The 12,728-nt window shown below is 34.9% G+C and overlaps 1 protein-coding gene across 1 annotated transcript; it reads right to left on the bottom strand.

Moving 5' to 3' along the window:
- Window positions 1–611: 611 nt before the first annotated feature.
- On the bottom strand, window positions 612–12,042 carry LOC136797722 (uncharacterized). The gene is made up of 12 exons (XM_067054307.1): window positions 11,749–12,042; window positions 10,208–10,241; window positions 9,632–9,742; window positions 7,344–7,490; window positions 6,971–7,047; window positions 5,391–5,490; window positions 4,959–4,997; window positions 4,556–4,594; window positions 3,870–4,178; window positions 3,404–3,619; window positions 2,439–2,788; window positions 612–1,682 (listed from the first exon to the last, which is right to left on the bottom strand). The coding sequence occupies exons 1-12, from the start codon at window positions 11,821–11,823 to the stop codon at window positions 1,254–1,256; spliced, it is 1,926 nt and encodes a 641-aa protein (XP_066910408.1). The 5' UTR covers window positions 11,824–12,042; the 3' UTR covers window positions 612–1,253.
- Window positions 12,043–12,728: the final 686 nt, after the last annotated feature.

Raw genomic sequence — 12,728 nt, 5'->3', positions numbered from 1 at the left:
TATAGTATAGTAATACAAACAAATAGTACAACACTAAAGGTTCCTAACCTCCCGTAAAAGGACCACCAGATCATACCGCCAGGAGGAAATCAACCCCTACATCAACCCCTTTTGGGCGAATAGTTGAATTATTTCCAAAAGAAATTAACCCATCCTCGATTACATTGCTATCATCATCAATGTTTCAATTTAGATGTTATTTGCTTTAGCTCTGGTCTCGTCTCTTAAGATGTTATGTAATCTTTATCCGGGGTGGGGGGTACTTGGACAAAAAGGGGTACGGGGATGTGCCGCTGGTCAGGGTACCTATTTTCACCTCAATGAGTCCCAGATAGAATCGCAAAACACCTAAGTAGAAAAATTAGTCCCATGGTAGGGCACCCATTCGAGGTCAATTTAAAAAAAGGAAAAACGAGTCCGATGTAGGGTCCATTCTTGGAACTTCAGTGGCACACCCCCCGTCTGTCGGTAAGGTAAGATTTTTCTTATTATTACATATTACATTTATTTAGAAATAAGTGAACTGCAATCATGGACAAAAATATTAGATAAAAAAGGTATTTCCCTTTCCCTTGACTTTTTTGCTTTTAAAAGTAATTTGAGCTGTTTCAGCGCCACAATCCATGTTAGATTGTTCTTATAAAATATAGGTTATATGTATGTACATCTGCAAAATTATTTACCTAGAAAAAAAGTACAACTGAACAGTTTTTATATGATAAGATGAAAATACAAAAAACTAAATTAAATCTTAAATGCCAAATTCCAAACTTTGAACAAACAGATGCGTAATGGAATTTTTAAGCCTTTAAGGGAATGTACTTGTTTTTTTTCGCCTTTCTTGTTAGCTCCTAAAAAACTAAAACCCCTCGCCCAGATATGATTTGAAGTAAACTCTCCCTAACCCGAATTTAATCGAACTTTTTTATTTGCATGAGCTCGCGAAAGTATTAATCGAACCTTTTCGTTCGAACAGTAACCACAGTTCCCGTCGAGATAAAAACCTCAAAAAATTCTTGATTAATTTAAAAATCTTTGTAATTCGCTTAGAAAATCAAAAATGCTATTCGGTTTCAATCATGTCAGCTTGACAGGTATATGTTGGGAAATTTCCAAGTTCTCCCAGAATCATCAAAACATGAAAATAAAAAAAACATTGCCAGGCTGGAGCAATTGTTAAAGCATATATATTCTTCTGATAATTTAAATAAACCTTCCTTTAATTTTTATTTTTTCTCAGTTTTCTAGGGATATCAGCACTGTGTCGTGGTATCAAAACTACCATCTTCTCCACGCAACAGACGATGTTGTTGATCACAAAAAACTTCATCACTACTCCTACTAGTTCTCTTGTACCCATCCCTCACACAGTGTTCCTGATACGTTTTTTTCACATCGTTAGGTGATAAAGACTCCGTATCACCGATTGAATCTAATGAAGTAATGTCTGTTTGATCAGTAGCTTGGCTTTCGTGACTCATCATCTGTAGATATGCTTTTGTTTTTTGATATTGGATATCTGACATTTCTTTTTCCTTGAGTAAAAGTTGATCATAATCTTCTTCTTCGTCTTCGTCAAGCACGTTACTGTCACGTGATGATTTTCGGTGCCGGTTCTTTTCACTGCGGACCGTTGTCGCCCAAACGGATGATAGATTTGCAGTGCTGGTGTGCCTCATACCCTAAAAAAATGATTATGAAAAGACAAATTGTAAAAGACAAATATTTGTAAAGGTACTTATCAAAAAGATGTAAAACTCTGCCTAGGATATTAGACTAGATGTGGGAAATGTCTAGTAAATCCAGTAAGAAATTGCAAAATTCTGCCCGAAAATTCTGAATTTTTTGCTCTAAAACAGTTAAAAATTTGAGAAAAATGCACTATAAGGGTATGAATTTCATCAAATTTTAGCTGCACTGCACTGCGATTCTAAAAGCCAATTTTTTCGCCACACAAGCCGTCAGTTGGTGAGCCTACTTCCCCGCACATATACAACATTATATAGTATATTTAGCATCCACGTTTTCCGTGAAACAAATGTTGTTCACCAACTTTTTTAGTACGGCAAGCTGCATAGAATGACAGCTCTGCTAAATTTTGATTTTTCGCAACGCTTCCACGGGGTGCTTAACAGGTGCGCTGCTATTCTACGCAACGCTTCCGATTGAAGCCTGTGATTGAAAATCATAAATTACCGGGAATTTTTCTTTAAAAAACAAGCAAAACCAGACAAAATCTCACTCTTTAGAATAAATTAGCGCTCTTTTAAAAAAAGTAGCCTTACTGCCAAGAATGATTGTGAAAGATGACGCGTTGTCAAATTTTACAGTGGAAAAAACTGCAAAATTTGACAACGCTAAAGTTACGGAATTTCGCAGTGCTGTCATTCTATGCAATTTCCCGAACTAATCAAAGTTATTGAAGATAAAATGTTTACCTTATGACAATGTTCACTATTACAATCCGAATGTTGTTGCATTAAAAACTGCTTGCTCAGATCACCCATCTCTGTTATAAAGAGACCATCTTTAATAGATTGGTCTTTAGATTTGGTTTTCGTCTGCCGTAACCTTCGTATCAAATCATTTGCCTGTTTTGGGAGCTGGAATCCATAACCTGCATTTGATTGGATGAGAAATGTAGGAAACATTTGAACGGCTTTCCGATATTTTGTGATGTAAACAGGAATGAATTGTGCTTGATGGTTTGTAGTTTCCTGTAAAGCCATTCCTTCTAATATACGAAGTCCAAATTCGTAAGGTCGATGTTTCAGTAAAATGTTCTTGTCTAAAGAAAGAAAGATATTGAGTATAAAGATGCGAATACCGTGACAGAAAAACTAAAATTATACTATCTGTATCGCAATTAAAAGCTGAATAAGGTATTTGACCGATATTGGTTAAAATCAACCGTGGAACGAGGTCTCTTTCCCCGACCATTAAATCAGATTTTCGAAATCCCGTTACATTTTAAAACTTAAACTCCTTGTAACATTCTAAGTATTTAAACGTACATAGATTTTGAAATGAGGGATGTCAAAAAAAGTTCGTGTTCATGTTCGTGGCGAGGGGTAAATTACTTGAAAAAAGGTGTACGATACTTTTCGACTTTTTGAATTTTCATTTGACTTTTTGACTTTTATTTGACTTTTATTTGACTTTTTATTTGACTTTTTGACTTTTTTCAAACTTTCATTTTGACTTTTTCCGACAAAAACGCTGTGGATTTGCAATGGTTAGAGGTAAATTTTAGAATCCAGGTTCTTCATGATGTTCAATTTGTTAAGAGGTAAAACATGTGTCCATGTGGTGGAAAAATAGAAAAGATTGGGTAAATCATCGAAAAATATAATATAGCATCCACCCACTCCCCATTTCTCCAAAAAATGAAAAAGTCCATTACCTTTGTGGTTATCTGTCACAAACATGATGACATAATCACAAATTTGCATATGACGTTGTAAATATGATGCGATGCCGCCTTCAGCTGACAAATCGTCCACCTCAAAGGTCACGTGAACATTCATGCCATACGATTTCAACATACTTGAAAATTGCTGCACCAAGTTGTCCAAGTACTCACATCCAGGACGATGAACAACCATGACAGATATAATACCTTAAATGAAGAAGAAAATACAAGCTTCTTTATTCATAATAAAAATCTTATTACAGTATGAGGCTGAAATTTGCCCTAAGAACAAACTCAGATTGAATTATTATTTAGCTTGATTTAAATACCTTCTTAGCCAATATATCAATAAAGTAATCTATAAAAAAACATGTTAAAAACATTCGGGTCTTGAAGTCGCGAAAAATGAAATGATAACAATAAAAATGATATTCAATCTTTCAGCTTTCTCCCATACCTTTTTCAGAAATCTGATGGTCTTGAAGGCCTTTACCAAACAGCTTTTGTTGTTGATCAGATGTCGATTTCTTTTTTTTCAAAAACCATATACAACCACCTAACATCACAATCACAAAAAGAATTGCCACAATCAAATACACCATAAGAACATTGATTTTATTGTCTTTCATATCGTAATCTTCATCGTAAACGATCGTACATTGCTCGGTGATATGCAACTCGTTACGAATTTTGGAGCGCCGATGTTCTTTAGGGATTGTATTGTTTCCGCAAAATACCCTAGCTTCTTGCAGGATTCTTTTGTAAGCTAGAAAGAAATTTTAAGTCAAGATGATTATGTTTTTTTTTGATAAAGGATTCAGTGGCTGGCTGATAAGATACTAGAGGTAAATCTCAAGTAGGATTTGATGCCGATATAAGTTGATTTTTAAATAAGGTTGTGCAGCCTGGCGTTATCTTTATTTAGAAGCTAGTTTAAAAGTAATATCTTGCCACCAGATTTCAAAAAATATACCACTCGGAAGAAAGGAAGAACTTAGATTCGTTCAAATTTTAGTTTGTGGGTAGTATTGGTGCATTTGGTTGACTGAGTGGAATAACGAGATAACGGTGGAGCAAAAACTCTAATGAGCAAGAGATGTTTGAATTCAATCCAAGAAAGTAGAATAAGTATAAAATTCTTACATAATTTGGAGCTGCATTCTTGAATTTCAGGCCCCGCTTCTAAAATCACAAGTTAATAAGATAAGTTAGGTTTATTCAACATTCGAATTTAACCATATAATAACCCTTCTCACAGATCCGGTGAGATTTATTTTAGCCAGCGGGAATGAAAATAACGGACCAAAACTCGATGGGAATTGATTTTCCCATTTTTTTTGTGGCTAGGGATTTGAAATCCATTATCTGATTATTTTTAGCGGGGACAAAAATTAGGGTATAGTTTTCCACTGGGACGATATTTTGGCCAATTCTTCGAGTGAGAAGGGGTCTCAATTATTCTGTGAGAAGGAGGTGTCATATATTTTTCTACATTTCTAAAGATTAAATTCTGAAAACTTTAACCACGAGTTAGGTTTGTACTTACTTTCCAAAATGTCATATATTGCTTCTAATTCGCAAATAGCTGAAAAGAAGATGAAAGAGGATAAATTATCATCAGTTGCGAATATCAGGGGTGTCCGTATTGTACATAGGAAGATAATTAGCTTATTCAGTAAGACAAGTAAGTTGAAATACTTAATCCGGTTAGGGTAGGGTTTTATCCTTGGTCAACGACGATAGAGTTTGATAGAGGTTGATAAAAGGTTTCTAGCTTAGATTTTTCCCCTTACGTAATTTGCTAATTCGGTGTTTTTTTGTTAAAAAGGTGTACTGTACCCAGAGCCACTAGCACCACTTTTTCATTTTCTCTGACGTGATACATACCTTGGCTTGGGTGAGCGCTATCAGAATCATTAAAAAGCGAAAAATTTGAGTGTACCCCTTCAACACTATAAACGTAAAGAATCATTCTTACTTGGTGCGATGAATAGTTCTTGGTAGATCTCTCCACTTGGTAAAGGTACAATTGAGATTCGATAACGGAATGACAGAATGAAGTTAATTTTCAAATCAACCTACAAGAGTCAGAAAGAGACATCAAATAATTATTGTCAGTGTCAGTTGTGTTCTTAATTTTGAGGATAGACCTTTTCATAAATTACGTCACGAACATCACTTACCTCGTTTTGAAATTATTGCCATGCTAATCAACTCCCAGTGGATTTTATTAAAACTACTTTCTATTCATAAAATAATCATTTTATCTCAAGGGACATAATCACCATGGTAGTTGTTTGAATACGAGGCAAGTGATGTTCGTTCGTGACGTAACTTATGAAAAGGTCTATAGCTGATTCTATAAAATAAGTGACCTATACCAAATCCAGGGCGGTTGGTGTTAAAGGACTCTCAAATGACTTCAAAAGTCATTAGTATATCATTAATAAAATCAATTATTTCATATACGCAACATTAATACATATTTCATTACGTCATCGTCCCTTGAGACTCTTTTCGCCCATAGTCACATTTTCTGTTTTGTCACTCTCACTTCAGTTACACGAGAGTTTTTATAGAGATAAGACGTATGGTGTTGAGACATGTTTTTAAGTTTCAAATTTTGATATCGTTTTACTTTGAATTTCAATTCACATTCGAAGTACATTTTTATGGCAGTTTTTACATAGTGACTACACTTGGGCAATCTGGTAAGCATTTATTCTAGTTATTTGACATTTATAAATTCAGAAAATTTACAAAAATATTTATTTAAAACTTAGATTTTCATTTACTTTATTCATTTCATTGGACTTTCATTGCACTCACGCACGTTCGTGCTCAGGTTCTCTGGCTCGTTTAGTCCTTTTTCTTTTCATTGGCCTTGCCATGTTTTCATTTTGGCTCAGTTCAGTTCATTTTCTGGCCTTCATTTCCCATTTGCATTGCACGTTTGTGCCCTGGTTTCCTGGTCTTCTCAGCTGTGCACTCGTTTCGCCTGCATTCTCATTCGCACGTTCGTGCTCAGGCTTCTTGGCGGTCACAGCTGTGGTTCTACCTTGTTCACGTTTCGTGCCTTTTTTGTTTGATTATTAGTCATTGTTTCATTAATTAGACATTTTTTTCACTAATTAGTCATTTTTCACTAATTAGCCATTTCATTAATTAGTCATTTTTTCACTAATTAGTCATTTTCACTAATTAGCATCATCATTCCTAGTTTTCATTTATTTAGTCAAATTGTCAATTTTTCTAAATTATTTTCTTTGTATTCATTTCAGTTTGAACACTTCACATCCATATCACAATAATCACGTCGTGTTACAAACATCCCTAGCAGTCCTGCCCTGCTACAGTTGGTTTCTCTTACCTGGTTTCATTTTTACGATATAGGCTCATCTTTTGATTTAAGTCAAGCCGCAATAAGAAATGAATGTCTAAAGTTTATCCTCTGTACAACGCACTACTCCCTTGAAAAGTGTATAACGCTATAAACGTGTAAAAGAGTGATATAAACGCAAAAATATAAATTTCGTAGGCGAGGTCGTAGGTTCTTACATCTTTGTTGGAGTTGAATTTGATCTGCTTTGCAGTTTGATCATCTGATTCAACGACAACGCCAACTTTCCAACAATCTAGACAATAAAATTGCTTGCAATGAGTTAAGCAGGTTTGAGAAGAAATACTTTGAAAAACCCCTTACATTATAAAAACTTGTAAAATTTCACGAAAAAACCAGGGGTTCCATAAAAGCTTGAAAAATTAGGGGTGGTCTTTGAAATTTGCAAAGAAATCCAAGGGGTGTCTCTTGAAATTTGGCAAAAATTCAAGGGAGTTTGACTTTTCAAAACTGACTTTCTCAAAATATGGGGTAGAAACTTTTTTCTGGAATTTAAGCTCATTTTGAGAAAAGTTTAGAATCACTTCTTACCAATACTTTGTAAGGAGTAACTAATTTGGTAGAATTCTTTTCCAGTTTTTTCATCATCTTGTAATGACCATTGTATTTTCAGTTTGCACGTGCTCTGTGAGATTGATGCACACTGTCGATTTGTCTCATTTAGGAAAAGTTGTGTTTCTATGTAAGAAAGAATAATTGACTTGTCTTTGACCTGGTTATTTAATTTAATTATTTAAGAAAAATATACCTCGGGCCTTGGCAATATTACACCAACAACCCTTAGAGGTGCAATTAACTTTTGAGAAGACTGATAAATTCTTCTCGAAGAAGGTATTTAAAACTCAACTCAGTATAGTTTAGCTATTCGATTGCTTTTAATTAAGAGGATATTGTTAAACTTTGATTGAGCGACTGTAACACTAAAAAAGAGCATTCGGCTATGGTGCACGTGGTTGCAGTAACCCCTAGCTAATTGGTCATATTAAAAACCCAATGGTATTTGCTACCTCTTTGCTTAATACTCCTAAACTTAAAAAAGATATATTATAGGTAAGTGAAGAAATCCAGGAAAAGGAATCTTCTCTTCGGGTAGACAACAACATGTAAGGGGAGCCGTCGGCAGTAGCGTAGACAGAAGGGCCGCGAAATTTGTGTAGGAGAACAGATTTTTATAACACTGAAATTATCTATTCATAATATAAAAAAGATAATTATTGTGTCTTTAACCAGACGATGTCAACCAAACAATCGAACAATCGAGCTAATCGAATTTCATTGAACTAATTCATCGATAGCTGTTCGATTACCGAACTGAATTGAACAGTAATCGAACTGAGAAATCCCGGTAAAGTTCAATTACTGTTTGATTACAAGTCGATCATTTCGATTACTGTTCGATTCAGTTCGACTATAGTTCGATGTGTTCGATATCCATGTAAGCTACTCTAAAGGCCGCTTTGGTAGTTTTGTTCGCCAAAGTGCACGGGAGCGCACAAAGAATGAAAAGGTGGAGATTTCAGTAGCGTAGGCAGGAGGGGCGCAAAATTTATGTAGGAGAGCAGATTTTTATGAAACTGCAATTATCTATTCAATGTAATAAAATAATTAGAGTGTTATAAATAACTGCTCTCCTACATAAATTATGCGCTCCTCCTGTCTACGCTGCTGGATTTAATCGGAAAACAACCACTGATGAGCTAGACGACTAGCCTGCTAATTAATTATCTCATAGGGCAGCAAGATAAAGAGCGAGTGGGCGTGGAGGTCTGGACGCCAGCCCCCGTATTGGGTGCTAACTAATCGCATAGCCCGATTGCGCTTTTCGGCACATCAATTGGCGACTACTATCCCGCTCCTTTAGAGCTTCAGCGTGGGCGGCCGCCAATACGCCATCAGAATATCAGATAAGCTGATTAGGGTTTTTAAAGGGACATAACAGTACTTGCAAAATTTGTAAACAAACTGTATGCAGCGGATACAAAATCAAAACAAATGTCACATGTCAAAATAAAAAATCAAACCAAATATGGCTAATTTTGACTGTTCAATTGTTTTACAAGTTTGTTTTGGACACGTGATTTTAATTGTTCTCTTTAATGACACGTGGTTCGCGCAATGTTTACATTTTACTACTGTAATGTCCCTTTAACCCCTGCCGCCAACTTTTTTCCTCTCTCACTAATTTAGCTCCTACTCTCACTTTTCCAGCGATATCACGCAAACACGACTTATATTACCAGTCTACTGATGAGCTAGACTAGACTCATGATACGCAAATCGAATCTATCGAACACTCATCGGACACCATCGAACACTCATTGAACACTATCGAACACGCATCGAACTCTATCGAACTAATCGAACGCAATCGAACAATAGATGTAATCAAACTAATCGAATTAATCAAGTATAAAATTATGGTAAAGTACGATTACTGTTCGAGTTGGTTCGGTAATCGAACAGTTACCGTTCAATTAGTTCGATAAAATTCGATTGTTCAATTACGAAAATTAGTTCGATAGCGTTCGGTTGACATCGCCTAGCATAAAAACCTGCTCTCTTACACAAATTGTGCGTCCCCTTCTACGCTACTGCTTCGACCCTAAAAGTGGTTGTAAAACTTACTTCTCTGATCAAAAATGTTCCGAATCTCAGTACAATAAATTTTACGACATAAGCCAGCGCCTTCCAAGGAATTTTTAATACGAGAGCTTCCATACTGGACTTCCTACGTAGTTTTTTCATCATTCCCTTAAGTTAACTGCTTCCCACCTACGTAAACAAGTCAGATTCATATAAATGAAAGTAGAGGAAATTACCTTCAAATTTGTACTTTTTACCGTCGTAGAGATGGTTTGATGCTAATGTTTCTTCAAACTTTGTTTTGTTTGTGCACAATTTTCCATAAGCATCACTGATCCCTCGTGTCTCTTATAAGAAACAAAAATAATTTATATATCAAGAATGTATGCTAAACTAAATCTTTATGGTTAAGGGCTTCTACCCGGGAAGGGGGGCTGACCTTGACGGCAGTCGGGGACGTGCTGCTGGAGTTTGAAAAGTGGACCCTGTCAGATAAAAATGCTTGGTAAGCTTTAGGACCCTGCCAGAGCAAAAAATCGAAACCTTTTTCACCCTAAAAAGTGGAGAAATGATTACGAAGTAGATGAAAAATTGAAAAATTTCCACCCTGAAAATTGTTCAAAAATACTGAAAGAGGGAATTGTTTTTGTGGTTCATCATTGTTGATGAAGTTTCTACTCATATGCCATCCGTCGGTAGCTGCTCTGGTGGTTGATCATAAGGCAACTTCAGAACGATTTAATTCCAATATGGAAAGGGAAAAATGGGAGAAAGATGTGTAAAGTATAAAATTAATTCTTTTGAAATTTTACCTGTTCTTCTTGTCCTGTCTTTTGTTCTTGTTCCCTAGGGAAGATATAAATGGATAAATGGATTGTTTGTCTCGTTTTATAGCCGTGGCCCGTGCAATAGGGACCTTTAGCATCTAGGACGGTGACTTGAATGAGGACGTGAAGTAAATCTTAAAACCAAATGGCAAATTCTATCCAATTTTATCTAGATTTAATATCACATGGAAAAATTTGAAATGCAGTCAAGTTTTTATAAAAAATGACGTTATAATTCTCGAGGGATTCATTCATTTAAAGCTATTGTACTCTTCCTTTACCGTATTTGTTCTAAACACGACTAAAAAAGAATTTTGAAGTCGTCTTGAGATTTGAAAACGTCTATTAATTACCCTATTAAAACTCTCTATTCTCATGAGAAAATAGATTGAATCTAGCTGCGATCCAGATATCAACTCCTTAGAGCTTTCCTTTAGTTCAATCCTGCCGTACTTTTTCAAATCTGCCGTCCTATATGCTAAAGGTCCCCAATGTTTTCGTTTACTACCGTTGTACCCCTTTAAACTTTAACGCCATACTTTTTTAACTTTGACTTTTTAAAGTTGCTTAAAATTAAGTCATTCTAGGCTTCAGCTAGTATTGAATTTGATCTTGAATATTTTGCTTATTTTCTTCATTTTCTAGCATATTTGAGCCCCGCTTTTCTTACAAAATTGTTCCAATAAAAAGAGTATGTATATATAGAAAACCATAAGAAGAAATTTAATAGTTCTTATATAAAGGATGGGAAAGACGTACCAAGCAACTAAGTATATGACCTAGCTGTCTCAAGCAAATCTGATAAACGGAAAATCTCAAAGCTAGCCATTATGGCTAGGAAGTCTTATGAGTGAGTGTATGCAGGCGCAATCGAAACCTGTAAATATTTCATGAATTTTTAGATTTTCTAGATTTTATATAATATAGGTGACCTCTTCAAAGTTTTAAAATTAGAAAAATCATACATGTTTTTATAACCGCCGGATAAGTTCTTGCATGTGTCTCATTTTGGCCCGATAAAAAAACGGCTTATTTTTCTGGTCCAAGGCACGAAAACAATTACAATAAACTGAGCTTGCTAAGAATTCACTGGTCTAGAATCTAGAATACATATCGGAGTTAAGTTAAGTCTTTCCAAGGTCTTAGACATACATCCTTCTCACAGACCCGGTGGGACCCCCTCCCCAGTGGAGTGAATACCAATGCACGTTTTTTATAAAAATAGTTTTTATCCATTTCATTATGGATATTCTTAACTTTTTGGGAAAAATTCCAAAATATTCTTATGATATTTTTAGGTTAGAATAAAATAGTTATGTATACTGTAGCTAAAACGTGTACATGCTTAAAAATAACCACAATTCTTTTTGCCTCTTTTAAAGATCTTTAATTTGCTCTTTATAACTTTTGGCCAAAGTCAATTCTCTTGCACTCAAGAAATCATGTTTATGAAAGGATGTTTATTTGTTTACATTACGTTGTCCATAAAAAAATAGCAGAAATGATATAAATTTCTTGAAACCTACCTTTGCGTTTGTTATGTATGCTGGATATAACATCAAAAACCATATTACAAATTGATGCGTCAATATTTTATTCATAACCAATGTGCAGTAGAATTGGATTGCTTGATAAAAATAGAATGACCCAAAGTAGGATGTCAAACAATTTTTTCCTTTCTGTAAGTAGCAACTTATTCCTCGCCTTGTTACCCTATCAAAACATAATTCCTTTCAAAGTAAACATTATTTACATAAACCAAACAGTTCTACTCAAACTTCAGTCTCACTTCTTGTCAATAAGTCAATCAACAATAACTCATCTTAGCTTACTATATTTTTGTTAATAGCATATCAAAGCAGCATGTCAAAATAAAGAGAAGCAATTACTTGCTTAATTACGACTTCATTAGTCGTTAAACCTATTTATCCAACTGAGTTGTCGACAAAAGGTTAGAGAAAAAATCAGGCAACTTGTCTGTTGTCAGCACGAGAAATCTTACAGAACAGTTATATGTATTTTTCTTCTTCTTTTTAAAAATTTAAACTTTTCTTTTATTTTCATGTTTTTTATTTTTTCACCTGTAGATCCATCTATCCCCCTTTTTTCTTTATCCTGTGAGAAATATGAATGTTCATTGACACAGTAGCATTGTAGACTTCATAGATTAGCTGTAAAGATATGTGAAGCACTAAGATGGAGACATCTCATTAAAAACACATAAAATGGCGGCATTGGTATTTCACATTTAAAAGAGTTTCATATGCACACTGCATTAAACCGTCTTTGTTATGCGGAAATACTAATTTCTTTTAAATCTATTTCGCATGCATAGTTGACAAAACCACAGATACACGGCCTTTATCGAAAAGTGAAGCAAGTTTTGGTAGGGTTTCCTACCAAAGAAATTACGCAACAACAAGCAATTTCAATGGTTTGAGCATGGAATTATTATAGACACTGGAAAAACAACTAGCTGATTTTTGCCAATGTCTCATGTACATAT

This window comes from Clytia hemisphaerica, unplaced genomic scaffold (genome assembly GCF_902728285.1).
Source record: "Clytia hemisphaerica strain Z4C2 unplaced genomic scaffold, Clytia hemisphaerica genome assembly, whole genome shotgun sequence".
NCBI lineage: Eukaryota > Metazoa > Cnidaria > Hydrozoa > Leptothecata > Clytiidae > Clytia > Clytia hemisphaerica.
This window is presented reverse-complemented; position numbering and strand designations above follow the sequence as displayed.

Bases quoted from the DNA above. Each gene is read 5' to 3' on its own strand.
- LOC136797722 (XM_067054307.1), bottom strand. From the start codon at position 11,823: ATGAATAAAATATTGACGCATCAATTTGTAATATGGTTTTTGATGTTA. The intron at 7,491-9,631 runs GTAATTTCCTCT...TTTCTTACATAG, and splicing joins TAAAAAGTACAAATTTGAAG to AAACACAACTTTTCCTAAAT. The intron at 4,179-4,555 runs GTAAGAATTTTA...ATTTCTTTCTAG, and splicing joins AGAATGCAGCTCCAAATTAT to CTTACAAAAGAATCCTGCAA.